General features: G+C 48.3%; 1 protein-coding gene across 1 annotated transcript in view; it reads left to right on the top strand.

Moving 5' to 3' along the window:
• Positions 1 to 17890, top strand: part of VWF (von Willebrand factor) — a 166457-nt gene that overhangs the window by 74943 nt on the left and 73624 nt on the right. Inside the window, exons 19-22 of the mRNA XM_073020414.1 lie at positions 6781 to 6884; positions 8404 to 8542; positions 11083 to 11217; positions 13169 to 13315. Coding sequence (XP_072876515.1) covers positions 6781 to 6884; positions 8404 to 8542; positions 11083 to 11217; positions 13169 to 13315 — 525 coding nt within the window. The remainder of the gene's footprint in view (positions 1 to 6780; positions 6885 to 8403; positions 8543 to 11082; positions 11218 to 13168; positions 13316 to 17890) is intronic.

Below are 17890 nucleotides of genomic sequence, written 5' to 3'. Positions count from 1 at the left end.
ACCTCAAATACAGGCTGCGGCTGTCCTTTTAGGTGCTGGTCGGCATTCCTGAAGCACTGGGCATGCATTCTGAGGACAGCACTTGGATACCTGTCACGTGATGAAGTGACTCGCACTTCAGCCACAGGGGCTTATAAACTTGCAAGTTCATGTTGTAAGAGAGTGGGTTATTTTCACAACTGCTTCATTATGATGCCGGCGAATGTGCAAATTATTGAGGCCAGATTCGAGAGAGCAGAGAAGTCCGTGTAATTTATTAAGTGTGCACAGCGTGCTGGCTGCAGCACGGGACATGTGTTCTTGGCCATAACGCAAAGAAAATGGGGCTGGGCCTGGAAACACCCTGTTTGGGCCCATCTGATGGTGCAGACATCCCTTGGGGTGTTACTCTGTCCAGTCCCATGTGAAGGGGCAGGGTTGTGGGATGTCACTAAGGGCTTGGGGAAGGGGTCACGGATTCTGCATTCTTCTGAGGACTTGAAAGGGGAAAGGGAAGTGGCTTTTTCCTGGGGACAGATCTACGGAGAGCAGAAAGAGCACCGAGCCAGGAACAGGGTGCAGAGGGCAGACCCGTGAGGCCAGGCTTCCCTGCTTTCTGACTCCATGCTCTTGCATAGTCATTCAGTCTTTACTGGAAGCCCAGTCACCTCGTGTGTTATGTAGACACCTAATTTCTGTTCTGCCTCCATGATGCATGGCTGTGGGCCCCAAGGAGATGTGTGTGAAAGCACTTTAAAGCCAGAGAGTAGCCGGGCGCGGTGGCTCAAGCCTGTAATCCCAGCACTTTGGGAGGCGGAGACGGGTGGATCACGAGGTCAGGAGATCGAGACCATCCTGGCTAACACGGTGAAACCCCGTCTCTACGAAATATTACAAAAAACTAGCCGGGCGAGGTGGCGGGTGCCTGTAGTCCCAGCTACTCGGGAGGCTGAGGCAGGAGAATGGCGTGAACCTGGGAGGCGGAGCTTGCAGTGAGCCGAGATCTGGCCACTGCACTCCAGCCTGGGTGACAGAGCAAGACTCCGTCTCAAAAAAAAAAAAAAGCCAGAGAGTTCTACAGAAGTGTAGGAATAGCTTGAATTGTTGTTTTTGTAACCAACCAAGGCTGTCTCAGAGGCTGCACCCATCAGTTCCTCGTGCTGTCCATAGGAGAGATCCGTAAAGGATGTTTTTTCTTAGATTTCCAATCTGTTGTGGACCCATGCTTTTATAAATACAATAAAAATGAATTCTCATAAAAATAAAACAAAAAGCAATGACAAAAATAATACGATCCCACCCAATTAAAAAATATTGGCCAGGCGCAGTGGCTCACGCCTGTAATCCCAACACTTTGGGAGGCTGAGGTGGGCAGATCATGAGGTCAGGAGATCGAGACCATCCTGGCTAACACGGTGAAACCCTGTCTCTACTAAAAATACAAAAAATTAACTGGGCATGGTGGTGGGTGCCTGTAGTCCCAGCTAGTGGGGAGGCTGAGGCAGAAGAATGGCGTGAACCCAGGAGTCAGAGGTTGCAGTGAGTCGAGATTGCGCCACTGCACTCTTGGCTGGGTGACGAGCTTTTTTTTTTTTTTTTTTTTTTTTAATCTTTTAAATTTTTTTGAGATGGAGTCTCGCTCTATCTCCCAGGCTGGAGTGCAGTGGCGTGGTCTGGGCTCACTGCAACCTCCACCTCCCAGGTTCAAGTGATTCTCCTGCCTCAGCCTCCCGAGTAGCTGGGGCTATAGGCACCCACCATCACGCCCAGCTGATTTTCGTATTTTTAGTAGAGGTGGGGTTTCGCCCATGTTGGCCAGGCTGGTCTCGAACTCCTTGACCTCAGGTGGTCTGCCTGCCTCTGTCTCCAAAAGTCCTGGGATTACAGGTGTGAGCCACCATGCCCCGACTTAAAAAAATGTTTTCTTTCCTTTTCATGATCCCCAAATCTAGACTCTTACCTCCCACTTTTTATGACATGTAACAGACCTGGCATGACTCTGCCACATTTTCCTAAGATTTTCTAAACGTTTTCTCTGTTTCTGGGCTAACACCCTCACAGGTTGGCCCTGGCCCAGGGAATGCACTTTGAGCAGCCCTGTTCTCAGCCGAAGATTGTCTCTTCTCCTCTAAGGTGTCTCTGAGGGTCCACTGTATGCCCAGAAGCACCTGTTTGAAGATATTGGGGGGCAGAGAAAGAGCCTCTCTCTGATTTGTCTCAGGCCTGGCACCTGCTTAGAGCAGAGGTTTTCTGGTTGACCCCGCAAGTTGCAGGCCCTATCTGCTCTTGCCATCTGGCAAAGGTCTCTTGGCATGGGAATGAGGATGGGGCCCCTTTGCTAAGTGGTCCGCACCATGGTAAATGAAGGCCAGAGAAGCCGCGTGGAGATGGCATGATATCGGAACCTCATAGTTCTAGGTTTGAATCCCGGCTCCTGACACCTACTTAAGTGAGTGGCAAGTCACTTAATATCTTGGTGTCTTAATTTTCTTATCTGTAAAACTGACTTACAGGCTGTTGGGAAGACTGGAGATGAGAGCAGGGAGGTGCTTAGTGAGTGGTGGTTTAATGGCCACTATTACAGTAAGTTCGTGGTGGGAAACCGTGAATCCTGCTATGAAAAGAGATGCTGTGGGGAATTATCACACACAGGAACAACTTTTTAGATCCTAGTGTTCACTTTCTGAGACCCACTGGATTGATAAAATGAGGGCGTTGTGCTAGAAGGTCTCCCAGGTATTTTTCTCTAGTTCAGAAAATCTTGGAGTGATGCTAGCCTGAAGCGTCCATCTCTAAGTTAGAATAGTACCTGCTCCCACCACCAGGTGACGGCAAAGCACAACCCACTGCCCTGCTCACCCTTCCTGAGTCCGGCCACAGGTGTAACTCCAGGAGCATGGTAGAGGGCGGAGAAGAAACCCTGAGGCCCCATTATGTCGGCCCCTTCTATCACACGGGAGGAGACAGGCCAGAAAGGGAACAGAGCCGGGTCAAGCCTTCATAGTTGTATAGTGGAAATTCTGGTCTCCTGACTCTGAGATCCGGGCTGCTCCAATCTGAAACGCTTAGGCCTCTGGGAGATGCTGACTTACCCTTTGAAACCTAGCAGCTGCATCTCCCAAACTGCTGGTGTTGGGAGCCTCTTGGCGGCGAGAAGTGTGTTTACGTCCCTGATCCCAGGATGCCCAGTTGCCTTACTGGCCCCATATGAAGACTGAAGGAGTTGGGCACCGCTGCTTAAAGTTCAGAGCTTGGGTTCAAGGGCCCATCCGGAGGCGGCCTCACATGTGGTCATTGTACATTCTAAAAGGTCCAAGGAAGGGCCTGGTTCAGAAATATCTCCTGCATGGTCCACGATTGGTCACTCAGTCGGGCTGAATTACAATAAGCAAACATTCATTTTGGTTAACAAGTGAGACGTTTAAAAAAACGTGGAACCTCATAACGTAAGTCCTCATAGGAAGTCACCACGCTCAGCAGGAGTTATTCCATCAGATCACTCTCCTCCTCGCAGACTTCTGGCTGAGTTCCGCTGCTGTGGCCTGAAAGTACTGATGGGGTAGGAGAATGAACAAAGGGCAGTTGGAAGGTAAACAAGATTTTGGAGAGTGGGTCACGATGGTGTTCATGTATGGAGAGTTTGGGGACAATGGGGCCTTTTCAGAGAAAGGTAACAAGACCAGTTTTTTCCTACTTTATAATTTTTCTTGAAGCGGACCAACACGTAGGACCACGTTCTCAGCCTGAGCCCTTCTGACTGAAGAGGTCATGAGTTGGTGAATAATGGGACGAGTATTTCTGCCAGGCTTTCTTCTGAAGTCTTCAGGGGACATTCATAGACTTAGTAGCCTTCTGATGTCTGAAAGGGACAGACACTAGACAGAGATGGTTCTCTTCGTTTTCACTGTGAGGTTTAAGTGACTTGCCACAAAACTCGGTCAGGGACTACTGCGCTGGCCTGCCCTGCTTCTCTGCACAGCTCCCCTCTGGGCCCCGTCCATCCCCTAAATCACCCCTTTATTTCCACACCTGTCTACTTCCGTGAATTTCCACCTCCCTGAATGTCTTTGCTGCTTTGGGATTCTCTGGGTGTTTTTAGCTGGGCTATTGTTACCTGCTCTTCTCTCCCAAGTCACGAAGCCTGCTATGGTCTGGAAGCTCTTTCCTCTCCTTGAAGGTTATGTTTTGTCTCCTCTCCAGCTCTCTTGTGACCTAATTCCACACCACCGTGGCCTTCATGGCAGTTCTCACTTAATAATCAAGGTCCTATTATAATATTGCTGTCTGTGAATTAATAACCTCCTCTTGCTAACACCAGTCAGGGCAGAGAGCCCTACCTCAGTGGTTTGCAGTGGGTGCTCAGAAAGGGGAGGTGGTGTCGGCTGCAGTCGTGGCATTTTATCTCACACCTGAGCTGGGACTGGAGGGTTCTGTCCGCTGGAGGAGGGCTGGGCTTCCATAGACCCACAGCTGGGTGACAGGAGGGACTCCCTGGGCCATGAATGCATGGTGGGTTTTCCCATGGGTTGAATATCATGGTGAGGTGAAAACATGCAGCATGCAGACCAAGAGGCCCGGGAGCCCCCAACCAGGCCTGCCCAGGGGTGAGGGGACAACACGTGCTGAGGTGAGGGGAGCCTGGCTCTGTTTCCGGGAGTCCATCCCTGCACTTCTGTCCCATGTGGTATTTGCTACAAAGAGGCGTGGTACCTGGTTTCCATTGATTGTAAGGTCCCCTGTGGGATGCCTCAGTCATTCTTGTAGCAGCCACTAGGTGGCGGGCTTCGGGCTTGTCAGAGCTGACCCAGGATGGGGGCAATGTGGAAATTAACCCTAATTGTGACAGAGGCTTTGAAGGCTCTGCTAGAGGTTTTCAGTCCCTCCCAGATCCTACCAAGGTGCCATCTTCCCTACTGTGCGTCTGAGCTTGTGGCCTCCCAAGAACAGTGGTTCCGGGAGGTACGAGCTACCAAGAGTGGGGTCAGCCTGCATCATCATCTCTGCCCTGTCATTCTGCCTCATCAGCTGGGGTCCAGGGACGCAGGAACACCTGAGGCTGGGTGAAGGTAGCATTAGGTAGTGGAGGATTCTTCCTGTTTCCCTACCCCCTCCTCCAACACACACACGGCGCTCACATACGATTCTAGCCTGCGTCCTTGAAAGCCCTTTGTTCAGCCTAAGATTGCCCTGTTCCTAGGGATTGGTCTCGCTCCAGGCCTGGGAGCTCGGGCTTGTCTGGGGAGTGACTGGGTTGCATGGAGCTGGAGCTGTCCAGACCGGGAGCTTCTCGCCCTGCAGGTAGCTCTGGAGCCAAAGTGCGACAGTCCTTCACCTGGGGGTGACCTGGGTCTCTTTGAGAGCATCCAGGCCTGTCCCCTGGAGTCGGGACAGAAGCATGTCTGCATGTTGAGCTCAGAGTGGGTTTGGCCAACTCTTCCTGAACCCACTGGGGCTGGTGGTTCTTTTTTTTAATTTTTTTTTTTTTGAGACCGAGTCTCACTCTATTGCCCAGGCTGGAGTGCAGTGGTGCGATCTCAGCTCAATGCAAGCTCCGCCTCCCGGGTTCACGCCATTCTCCTGCCTCAGCCTCCCGAGTAGCTGGGATTACAGATGCCCGCCACCACGCCTGGCTAATTTTTTTATTTTTTTTAGTAGAGACGGGGTTTCACTGTGTTAGCCAGGGTGGTCTAGATCTCCTGACCTTGTGATCCACCTTCCTTGGCCTCCCAAAGTGCTGGGATTACTGGCGTGAGCCACCGTGCCCGGCATTTAGTTCTTTTTTTTCCCCAGCCCCAACAGACCTGAGGAGTACAACATGCTCACGTAAGTCGTTTCCCGAGGCATGAGGACGGGAAAGTAGAGCATACGCTGTGGAGAGTGAACCGGAATACTGGAGACTGGGCAGGAGGGGGCCTGTGGCTTGGACCAGCCCTCAGACTCTAGTTCTGATCGAGTGCTACTTAGGCCCAACATTCGGCCCTCACCTCTAGAGTGTTAAGTACACATTAATTTTATTCAATACAGTGTTCATTTTCTTTAAATATAAACAATACATGCTCACTGAAGAACACTTGGAAAAAAAATTTTTAAACCGAAAAAGAAAATCCTCCTACTCTCCTATCCCAGCTCACCACCTGGAAGCAGATTCTATATCTTCTAGTCTTTTGTGAAATATATATAAATTTGGAACCATATGTATACATAGTTTTTCTTCCTATTTTAAAAACAGTATAAGTATTTTTCGCTTCATTTAAGATTATTCCAAAGGGCCATTGTAATAACACCATAGGATACTGGTGTCTGGCGATTCCTTAATGGATTTAGTCATTTTCCTATTGTTTCCAATTTTTGTTTGCATTGATTGATAATTCTCCATCAATCTTTGTCTATAATTCTATTTCCCTCAGAGAAATCCTTTCCTTGGGATGGCTAGGTGTAAGAATATGTGCATTTCAAGGCCTCTGGAAATGGTTTTTTGAAGCACCTTCCCAAAAGTGTCCAGGTTACAGTGCCCCAGCAGGGCACGAGAGGGCAGAGGGCAGCCAGTGTCTTTAGTTGACAGGGAGGAGCCATGTAGATGGGAACCCATGTTTGCCAAGCCCCAGCCTGGGCGTGGGCTCCCTGTCCTGACTTGGCCTGCAGTGGAAGCTGTCCTCTGGCCCAGCCCTGGTTCTGGTGCCGGTCCCAGTGCTGGGCCTACCCGTAGGCTCAAGTCTCAGACAACACTTCCCGGAGCGGGCTGGAGGAGGGCTTTAGATCAGTTGCTGTGGCCACGAAGACTTTTGGATTCTTTTCCCTTAGGTCCGGCATGAAAACAGATGTGTGGCCCTGGAGAGGTGTCCCTGCTTCCATCAGGGCAAGGAGTATGCCCCCGGAGAAGCAGTGAAGATTGACTGCAACACGTGGTGAGGCTCAGTGAGCGGCTGTCCAGGGGACCCAGGCCCTGCGGGTGGAGTGAGGGCACATGCGGCCACGGGACCTTCCGCACTTGCCTCCAGCCCCCTGTGGGAACCCGGTTACTCTCTGCCTTTCCTCTGTGCCTGTGTTTCTCCATCTGTAAAATGAGAATCTCTCGCATCATCTGTGCCCGTCCTGCATAGACACTATTCAACAGGTTACTACAGTATCCCTTATCCGAAATGCTTGGGACCACAACTGTTTTGGATTTTGGATTATTTTGGACTTTGAAATATTTGCATATATATAATGAGGTGTTTTAGGGATGGGACCCAAGCTAAACATGACATTTATTTATGGTTCATATATAGCTTATGCACATAGCCTGAGGGTAAGTTTATATAATATTTTAAATATGTATTTAATGTGTATTTAGTATTTTCAACGTTTGTGCATGAAACAAAGTTATGTGTACATTGAATCATCTCAGCCACCCATGTGGTGTCATGTTGGTGCTCAAAGTTTTGGGTTTCAGAACATTTTGGACTTCAGATTTTTGGATTAGGAATGCTCAACTTGTATTTCTGTTCAGGGAAGGACAGGGACCTTGCCCCACCAGTCACTGCATTTGTGGCCAAGCTGCCAGTGGGCACGGGGTCTGGAGGGTCCTTTCCTTGCAGGCCTTAACGCTGCCCATGAGCACAGCGTGAGTGTGCTTGCAAGGGCATGGTTTGAGGCGAGGGTGGCTGGTTGCCTTCTCCTTTTTCCTTGGCCATCCTGCACATAACCCCTCACCCTGCTCATTCACCCTGCCTTTGACTCTGGCTGTGCACAGCCTTGGAAAGAGGCCTGCTGGACAGAGGCAGAGAGGGCTGTCTCTTGGACTTGAGGTCTGAGCTTACCACCTCTGACGCACGAGTGGGCTTCTTGATGTCAGCTCTGGTTACAGGTGGTGGCAGGGTGGGACACGTGGCAGTCGGCAGATCACTGTAGATTTTAACATGTAGCTACGTACACGTTAACGTGTAGCTATGCACACAGAACCACTCCTGGCAGAAGTGCATGCTTCATCACTTTTCCAGACTCTGGGCTTTCCCGCTGTTGTGTCTTGCTTTTCCCATTAGCCTCAGGCTTTCAACCTCAGTGTGTGTGTTTGACAGAGACCCTGTGGCGAATCTCAGGTAGATGTGGCTTCCAGGGTGAGGCTGAGCGGATTCATAACAGGAGGCCTAAAGAGCATCTGGGCCTTCTCCCTGGCAGCCTAACTCAGTTTGGATAACCCCTGCCCTTTTTTGCCTCAGTTTCCCCCTTTTAGGGAGAGCAGCTAGGCTTCCCTGTGTCTCACTGGGCCCCATGCTGGGCCTGTGAAGTCCACACTCCATACTACAGGTCCTCATCTTCCTTGGGCTTCCTGGAGGGTTGGGAGGCACCCAGAGTATTCTGTGTTCCTTCATTGTCTCCATTGCCCAGATGGGCCCCTCAAACCCAAGGTGCCCAACTTGTCATTCCTGTCATGACTGCTCCTAGTGTCTGTCGGGACCGGAAGTGGAACTGCACAGACCACGTGTGTGATGCCACGTGCTCCACGATCGGCATGGCCCACTACCTCACCTTCGACGGGCTCAAATACATGTTCCCCGGGGAGTGCCAGTACGTTCTGGTGCAGGTGAGAGATGGGGAGAGGGCGCTGTCTCTTTCTAGGAGGGGTGGGTGGTGTGGCCTCAGCTTGGGTTCTGTGGGCCTGTCTGCAGAAACACCTCTGGGTCTGGTTTCTACTGGAATATTTTCCAGTCCTTCATAGAGGTGCCTGAGGCGGTAGGGGATTTGAAGCTCAAAGCGGTTGTCCATTTTCCCTCTGCTCACCTGGGGACTTCTAAAACGAGACAGAAGCTTGTTTGTTGTTGAGGATTGCTGTGGGAGAAAGGCTACTGCCAGTCCACGTTAGCACAGATGTGGAATTAGAAAAAGGCATCTGTTCCTTCTGTTAGACACAGCCTCAGTCAGGGTGCGTAGCTCAGGGAGTGGGTTGGGCTGGGATTTCAGTCCCGCTCAACCTCCCTTCCAGCACCCTGGGCAGTGCACAGTCTGCATGTGTTGTGCAGTGGCCCTGGACAGGGGGATGGTTGAAATGATCCCTGGAGTTTGCTTCCCATGGTATGGCCTTGTGGAATTCTCTGTCATTTTAATTTCTAACTTGGTTCAATTCAGAATGGGAGGAGTGGGAGTGTGGGACACGGGAAAGTCATCCTGCCCAGCAGGTAAGAATGAGTCCAGGAGTCATCACCGGTGAGTGTGGGCAACAGCCCCTCCGCCTCCCACTCCCCACTGCATGGATTCTTGAAGTTTCTCTTGCTGGTTGACGTCAGCTGTGTAAGCAAGGAAGTATGAGTGCTTTTCTTCCCAGAGCCGAGGCGTTATACTCTGTGAAGCTTTAAACAAATACGGTCCCTCTGTCTCCATTCCCAGGAGGAGGAGGGGGTGGGGGCTTGGTGTGGTCTGAATGGAAGACCACAAACCCATAGGAGCCCCAGCCCCAGAGGCTGAGTTGCAGGAGCTGGTGAGTCAGGCAGCGTGGGTGACTATGGACCGATCACCCCTGTAGAGCATGCTGGGCATGGGGCGGAGCCAGCAGCAGCCTCCATAGTCCCCACCTCACACCTGGGCTGGCCCAGAGAGGCAGGCTGTGTGCTGGGGTCACAGGGCATGCAGACCAGGCAAGGAACCTGTGAGCCAGGGGCGATGCTCCCCTCTAGAGCTTTCCCAAAGGTTCTATATGGAAGTTTCCCAGCCTCAGCAGCAAAAGACAAGGCGGCACCAGCTTTGCAGAACAACTACCCAGCCCATTTCAAATCTGAACATCCAGGAAAAAATAATTCGATGCAGCAAGGACCAGACAGCCAGTCAGCATCTACCGCTCCTAGCCCTTCCCTGTCCAGGCCATCTTTCCCAACTGGACCAGTTGTAAAGATTCCCCTTCAAACGGTGCCCTGTCTGTGTGCCTTGTTTTCCTTTCCCACAGCTGGTTCTGTTGTCTTCTGATGCGTTGTCCTGGGGCCCCTCCCCTTTCTGCTGTCCTCCTTTGGGGAGTAGCATCAAGACCTAACTCCCTGTCTTTCAGAAATCTCAGCTGATGATAAGAACAAATAAAGCACTTACACCCTTGTTTCCTCTTTTAGCCTTCACCATGCATCAACCTAACACAAAGCCATGTAACCCAACAATCCCATTTAAGTTGAATAGAATCTTACAGAGGTCAGATTGTGTTGTATGTATATATGTGTGCATGTGTGTGTGTGAGTGTATGGCTACGTGTGTGTGTGGGTGTATGTGTGTATGACTACATGGGCGTATGTGTGTCAGAAAGGTAAGTGGTTTGCTCAGTGTTGCCAGTAAGTGGCAGAATCAAGATTCACACCTTGTTTTTCTTTTTTCTTTTTTTTTTTTGAGATAGAGTCTTGCTGTGTTGCCAGGCTGGAGTGCAGTGGCGTGATATCGGCTCACTGCAGCCTCTGCCTCCTGGGTTCAAGCGACACACACTGTTTTTCTCAGTTGAATGTTTTATCTTTTTTTTCATCGTACCACAATAATAGCCACCGTGGGAGAGATATTTGCCAGGAATGTGTCCTCTTTTGCTTAATTTTCTATGCAATTGACCAGCAAGGACCAGAACTCCCTTAACGTCTCTTCTCATCTCGACCTGGCAGTTCAGGACCTGTGGAGCTGTGTCAAACTGTCTTTGGTTCCATTTCTGGGCCAGCAGTTCAGAGGGATTCAGCCAGAATTTAGAACCACAAAGTGCCCTGTGGTCAAACTCTCCCAGCTGCCTGGGTGGGACTCTAGGCAAGGGCTCCAGAGGGACTCGAATGGGCTCTCTAGGCAAGGCCTTTGAGCCTGATGCATCCATCAAAGCAGGCCACATGTCACCTTCCCTCCCTCCCCCGCCTTCACTCCCACCCCACCCCACCCCACCCCACTCACTGCAGGCACTTGGCTCATCTGTCGTGGGCGAGGTTAACACACCTGAGGGCGTTCACCTGGACATATCCCCCTCCCCCAGGCACACACAGAGACACATATGCACAGCCATGGACATGGCAAGATCCTGTGACACATATTCAAAGGCCTGCGATGATGAGATGCCAATCTTCTGGTCTGGTGAGAGCCAGTGGGAATAATGGTCCTCTCGTGGCACTCCTCTTTCCCCAGGATTACTGCGGCGGTAACCGTGGGACCTTTCGGATCCTGGTGGGGAATGAGGGATGCAGCCATCCCTCAGTGAAATGCAAGAAACATGTCACCATCCTGGTGGAGGGAGGAGAGATTGAGCTGTTCGACGGGGAGGTAAGTGCGGCCTCATCTCCTCCACCCTCATGTCCTGCTTTGTACTTCTGTCACTTAAGAGGAACATTTTCCAAGCGTTCATTTAGAACTTGTGTGAATGGAATCATGAACAGCCATTAAAGGGGATGAGGCAGAGCTATTGCAACTGACCGTGACGTATTATTTTAAGAGAAGAACAAGTGGCAGAGTAATAGGGATGACACAGTCCCATTTTAGTGACAGTGCAGAGTGTGCGTGAAGGATGTGCACATGGGTCTGCACAAACATGGGAAGAACCAGTGCTCACCTCTGGAGTAGGGTGGGGACTGGAGGGTGTGTGTGTGTGTGTATGAAGTGATGATGATATGGGATATGTTTCATGTTTTTCTGTTCTTTTCAGATAACTTTTTTTTTTTTTTTTTGAGATGGAGTCTCGCCCTTTCACCCAGGCTGGAGTGCAATAGTGTGATCTCTCTTACCGCAACCTCCACCTCCAGGGTTCAAGCGATTCTCCTGCATCAGCCTCCTTAGTAGCTGGGACTACAGGTGTACGCCACCATGCCTGGCTAATTTCTTGTATTTTTAGTAGAGATGGGATTTCACCATGTCGGCCAGGCTGGTCTCGAACTCCTGACCCCAGGTGATCTACCTGCCTTGGACCCTCAAAGTGCTGGGATCACAGGTGTGAGCCACCGCGCCCGGCCAGATAAACATTTTTAAAGGAGCTGAAAAGAGTAGACTGATTCAGTCCCCTGTGTACTAAGAGCTTAAGAAGTAGTTCTCAGAAGTGTACACAAGACTTCCTTAGGAGGTCTTGTTTAAAATGTAGATTCTGGAGCTCCATCCTGAGATTCTGACTCAGGTCTGGGTGGGGCCCCGGAACCTGTGTTTAAAGTTGCAGGTCATCCCCAGCCCACAGGTTTGGATCATCTGCTCTGACTACACGGAGTGCTATGGAGACCCAGGCTCTGGGCACAAACCTGTCCTGGTATATTCATTTTCTCCCGTGGCCTCAGCCTGCATCTCTGCCTTCTTCCCAATACCCACCATTGACATCAGGGGACGGGACATGAATTCTTCACCATTATGCAAGAAAACTGTTTAGCAAGCATGATGTATTAACTGTGGGTCAACAGTGTCAACTCCGTTTCAAAGAACAGCTCTATTTAGGGCAGAGTGACAGTGATGATGCTGAACAGGTGTGCAGACACGTGAGGGATAATTTGCACATGTGATTAGCTCTGCACGTGATGTGTTACTAACAAGAGGACCCCTGCAAAGGGGTGATGGTGGTTCTCAGTCTCAGTCTCAGTCTGAGGAATTAGAGTCCATCACGCATGCTGAAATGGGCCTTGAGGGTGCAGCACTGGCAGGGATCGGGCCAAGTCAGAGGCTCAGGTCAGAGCCCTTCTCGAACCTACAGTGTGTGATTCCTGGCACTAGCACTGAGTGCCGCGTTTCCTTTTTCTTCAGCTCCGTCTCCTGATGACAGTGGCTCTGGGGAGGGGGGGAGGTGGTGGGATACAGGAAAGGTCAGAGTCTGCTGCTTATTTTAATAAAGGAATAGATTTTTAAACAGTCAACTAGAGATGCTTAAAATCATTGCCATGTTGAAAACCTGTCTAGGGGACCACTGTATTTAATGACTAATTGTCAATAAAACACCTTTTGTGAAGTGATGGTCTTCTGCTCATTGGTTTCATAGTACTTTAATTTCATAATCATGACTTTGCTGCTACCTCTGTTACCGTCTCTTGGATGCCTGGAGAGTGGTGGTGGTGAGATGGCCACAGACATGTCCTGGCATGGGGCTGGCCCTGCAGGGATGCAGTGACATGTGGGGTCCTGGAGGGGTGGCGGTGCCTGCACTCGTGGGCACTGGAGACACATGGGCAGGTGTGGAGTGGAGGGAGTATCTGGCTGTCGAGCCTACCCTTCATCCTCCCGTATGTCTTGTTTTGTCTTCCTCCAGGTGAATGTGAAGAGGCCCATGAAGGATGAGACTCACTTTGAGGTGGTGGAGTCTGGCCGGTACATCATTCTGCTGTTGGGCAAAGCCCTGTCTGTGGTCTGGGACCGCCACCTGAGCATCTCTGTGGTCCTGAAGCAGACATACCAGGTCAGTGGCTTTTCTTGCTTCATCTTGTTGGGGACTTGGCCTTTGGAGCATTTTCTGCTCCCTGATTAGCAACCCGTTGTCTCTCTCTACTGTCTTGGGGGAAGGCAGTATTCAATTAGGATATGAGGAAGTCATTGTTTCTTCCTCTTGCTTGATTGCCCTAGCCAGAACTTCCAACACTATGTTGAATAGGAGCGGTGAGAGAGGGCATCCCTGTCTTGTGCCAGTTTTTAAGGGGAATGCTTCCAGTTTTTGCCCATTAAGTATGATATTGGCTGTGGGTTTGTCATAAATAGCTCTTACTATTTTGAGATACGTTCTATCAATACCTGGTTTGTTGAGAGTTTTTAGCATGAAGGGCTGTTGAATTTTGTCAAAGGCCTTTACTGCATCTATTGAGATAATAATGTGGTTTTTGTCGTTGGTTGTGTTTATGTGATGGATTACGTTTATTGATTTGTGTATGTTGAACCAGCCTTGCATCCCAGGGATGAAGCTGACTTGATTGTGGTGGATAAGCTCTTTGATGTGCTGCAGGACTCGGTTTGCCAGTGTTTTACTGAGGATTTTCACATGGATGTTTTTCAGGGATATTGGTCTAAAATTCTCTTTTTTTGTTGTGTCTCTGCCAGACTTTGATATCAGGATCATGTTGGCCTCATAAATTGAGGATTCCCTCTTTTTCTATTGATTGGAATAGTTTCAGAAGGAGTGGTACCAGCTCCTCCTTGTACCTCTGGTAGAATTTAGCTGTGAGTCCATTTGGTCCTGGATTTTTTTTGGTTGGTAGGCTATTACTGCCTCAATTTCAGAGCCTGTTACTGGTCTCTTCAGAGATTCAACTTCTTCCTGGTTTGGTCTTGGGAGAGTGTATGTGTCTGGGAATTTATCCATTTCTTACAGATTTTCCAGTCTATTTGCATAGAGGTGTTTATAGTATTCTGTGATGGTAGTTTGTATTTCTGTGGGGTCGGTGGTGATACCCCTTTATCATTTTTTATTTAGTCTATTTGATTCTTCTCTCTTTTCTTTATTAGTCTTGCTAGCAGTCTATCAATTTTGTGGATCTTTTCAAAAAACCAGCTCCTGGATTCATTGATTTTTTTTTTTGAAGGGTTTTTTTTGCGTCTCTATCTCTTTCAGTTCTGCTCTGATCTTAGTTATTTCTTGCCTTCTACTAGCTTTTGAACTTGTTTGTTCTTGCTTCTCTAGTTGTTTTAATTGTGATGTTAGGGTGTCAATTTTAGATCTTTCCTGCTTTCTCTTGTGGGCATTTAGTGCTATAAATTTCCCTCTACACACTGCTTTAAATGTATCCCAGAGATTCTGGTACATTGTATCTTTGTTCTCACTGGTTTCAAAGAATATCTTTGTATCTGCCTTCATTTCATTATTTACCCAGTAGTCATTCAGGAGCATGTTGTTCAGTTTCCATGTAGTTGTGCAGTTTGGAGTGAGTTTCTTAATCCTGAGTTCTAATTTGATTGCATTATGGTCTGAGAGTTTGTTGTGATTTCTATTCTTTTACATTTGCTGAGGAGTGCTTCTAATTATGTGGCCAATTTTAGAATAAGTGTGATGTGCTGAGAAGAATGTATATTCTGTTTATTTGGGGTGGAAAGTTCTGTAGACGTCTATTAGGTCCGCTTGTGGCAGAGTTGAGTTCAATTCCTGGATATCCTTGTTAACTTTCTGTCTTGTTGATCTGTCTAATATTGACAGTGGGATGTTAAAGTCTCCCATTATTATTGTGTGGGAGTCTAAGTCTCTTTGTAGGTCTCTAAGGACTTGCTTTATGAATCTGGGTGCTCCTGTATTGGGTGCATATATATTTAGGGATAGTTAGCTCTTCTTGTTGAATTGATCCCTTTACCATTATGTAATATCCTTCTTTGTCTGTTTTGATCTTCGTTGGTTTAAAGTTTGTTTTATCAGAGACTAGGATTGCAACCCCTGCTTTTTCTTTTGCTTTCCATTTGCTTGGCAGATCTTCCTCCATCGCTTTATTTTGAGTCTGTGTGTGTGTCTACATGTGAGATGGGTCTCCTGAATACAGCAAACTGATGGGTCTTGACTCTTGATGCAATTTACCAGTCTGTGTCTTTTAATTGGGGCATTTAGCCCATTTACCTTTTTTTTTTTTTTTTTTTTTTTTTTGAGATGGAGTCTTGCTCTGTTGCCCAGGCTGGAGTCCAGTGGCCCAATCTCGGCTCACTGCAAGCTCCACCTCCCAGGTTCATGCCATTCTCCTGCCTCAGCCTCCCGAATAGCTGGGACTACAGGCACCTGCCACCATGCCCAGCTAATTTTTTTGTATTTTTAATAGAGATAGGGTTTCACCAAGTTAGCCAGGATGGTCTCGATCTCTGGACCCTAGTGATCCACCCGCCTTGGCTTCTCAAAGTGCTGGAATTACAGGCGTGAGCCACCACACTCGGCTAGCCCATTTACATTTAAGGTTAATATTGTTATGTGTGAATTTGATCCTGTTGTTATGATGCTTGCTGGTTATTTTGCCCATTAACTGATGCAGTGTCTTTGTAGCATCTATGGCCTTTACAATTTGCCATGTTTTTGCAGTGGCTGGTACTGGTTGTTTCTTTCCATGTTTAGTGCTTCCTTCAGGACCTCTGGTAAGGCAGGCCTGGTGGTGACAAAATCTCTCAGCATTTGCTTGTTGGTAAAGGATTTTATTTCTCTTTCACTTATGAAGCTTAGTTTGGCTGGATATAAAATTCTGGGTTGAAACTTCTTTAAGAATGTTGAATATTGGCGCCCACTCTCTTCTGGCTTGTAGGGTTTCTGCCAAGAGATCTGCTGTTAGTCTGATGGGCCTTCCTTTGTGGGTAACCCGACCTTTCTCTCTGGCTACCCTTAACATTTTTTCCTTCATTTCAACCTGGCGAATCTGACAATTATGTGTCTTGGGGTTGCTCTTTTCAAGGAGTATCTTTGTGGTGGTCTCTGTATTTCCTGAATTTGAATGACAATATGAAATTTTCTTTAGGTTTCTTAAAGAGGCAAAGTAATCATGCACAATATTATAACACTGCAGACTATTCTAGGGTGTTGCCTTACCATTTAGCCATGGGCTGGCATGTTTTGAGAGCTGTTTGTAAAATTGCTAATAACCAACTTTTGAGAATGGTTCCACTATTTAGGGTCCAACAGTTTGTTGGAACATGAATGATTTCTTTAAGTGCCATGCATGTGACAAGTGGCTCTGGCTACTCTGGCAGCTGGTTTAGTTAGGCAGGAATGGCCTCCACAGCATCCCTGATAACACTATCCATTTTCAGCTTGTTCAAGCCAGTGCGGCAGCACTGCCCTCACTTCTCCATGGCAGCCCATCTCATTCCCATAAAGCATTAACAACTCATTCATTCATTTATGCAACAAATACTAAGTTCCTGTATGTGTCAAACATTGTCCTAAGCGCTGTGGATACAACAGGGGGAAAAAGAGTCAGGTGTGTGTGTATGTGTATGTGTCTTCCATGTATTTGTTTTTTATTGTTACTATAACAAATCAGCAAAAACTTGATAGCTTAAAACAACACAAATTTATTATCGTATGGTTCTGGAAGTTGGAAAGCTAAAATTGGTGGGCAGGGCTGCATTCCTCCTAGAGGCTCTGAGACAGGTCCCTTTTCTTGCCTTTTTTACATTCTGGAGGCTGCCTGCATTCTTGGCTTGTGGCCCCATCCTCCATATTCAATGCTGGCAACGTAGCATCTTCCACTCTTTTTCTCTCTTTCTGCTTCTGTCTGTCACAGCACCTTTTGAACTCTGACCCTCCTGCCTCCCTCTGATCAGATCCTGTGATGACATTCAGCCCACACGGATAATCCAGGATAAACTCTTCATCTCATGGGAGCCACGGTTTTGCCTTCCATAATAACCCTGGTGCGGATCATATTCTAGTGGGAATGTTACTATAGATAGTTTGGGCTGATGGGCCCTGTGAAGAGGGAATGTAAGAGCAGAGTCTTTGGGGAAGGGAGGGAATGAGTCAGGCCAGTATCTGGGGGAGAGAGTTTAGGCAGACGGAACAGCACGTGCTGAGGCCCTAAGGTGGTAGGTGTCTGAAGCGGTTGTACAAGGAGGCCAGTGTGGCTGCAGAGGAAGGACTTGTGGGGAATAGTAGTTCATGAGGGCAGGGAGGGGCAGTAGCCATACCATGGAGGCTTCTAGGCCATGTAAAGATTGTTGGCCTTTTGCCCAACAGTGAGGACATTCTTCTTCTATGTTTCCTGGTAACTTAAACCCCTTGTACCAAGCCAAATTCTGCTTATTGAAGCAAAATAAAATACATTTTTTCTGTTTGTCTCAAGACCAGGGCTTTAAGTGTGTTGTAAAAGTATAGCACCTTTTCTTCTCCAGGCCAAGTATTTTCAGTTTTTTCTGTAGTTTTTTTGTTTTATTATTATTTTTAGTTGACATTTAACTGTATGTATTTACTGGTGACAGTGCGATATTTCAATACATGTATACAGTGTAATGATTAAATCAGGGTAGTTAGCATATCAATTCCCTCAAACATTTACTATTTCTTTGTGTTGGGAACACTCAAAAT

Source organism: Chlorocebus sabaeus, chromosome 11 (assembly GCF_047675955.1).
Source record: "Chlorocebus sabaeus isolate Y175 chromosome 11, mChlSab1.0.hap1, whole genome shotgun sequence".
NCBI lineage: Eukaryota > Metazoa > Chordata > Mammalia > Primates > Cercopithecidae > Chlorocebus > Chlorocebus sabaeus.
Note: the sequence above shows the minus strand (reverse complement) of the source record. Positions and strands in the feature narration are given on the sequence as shown.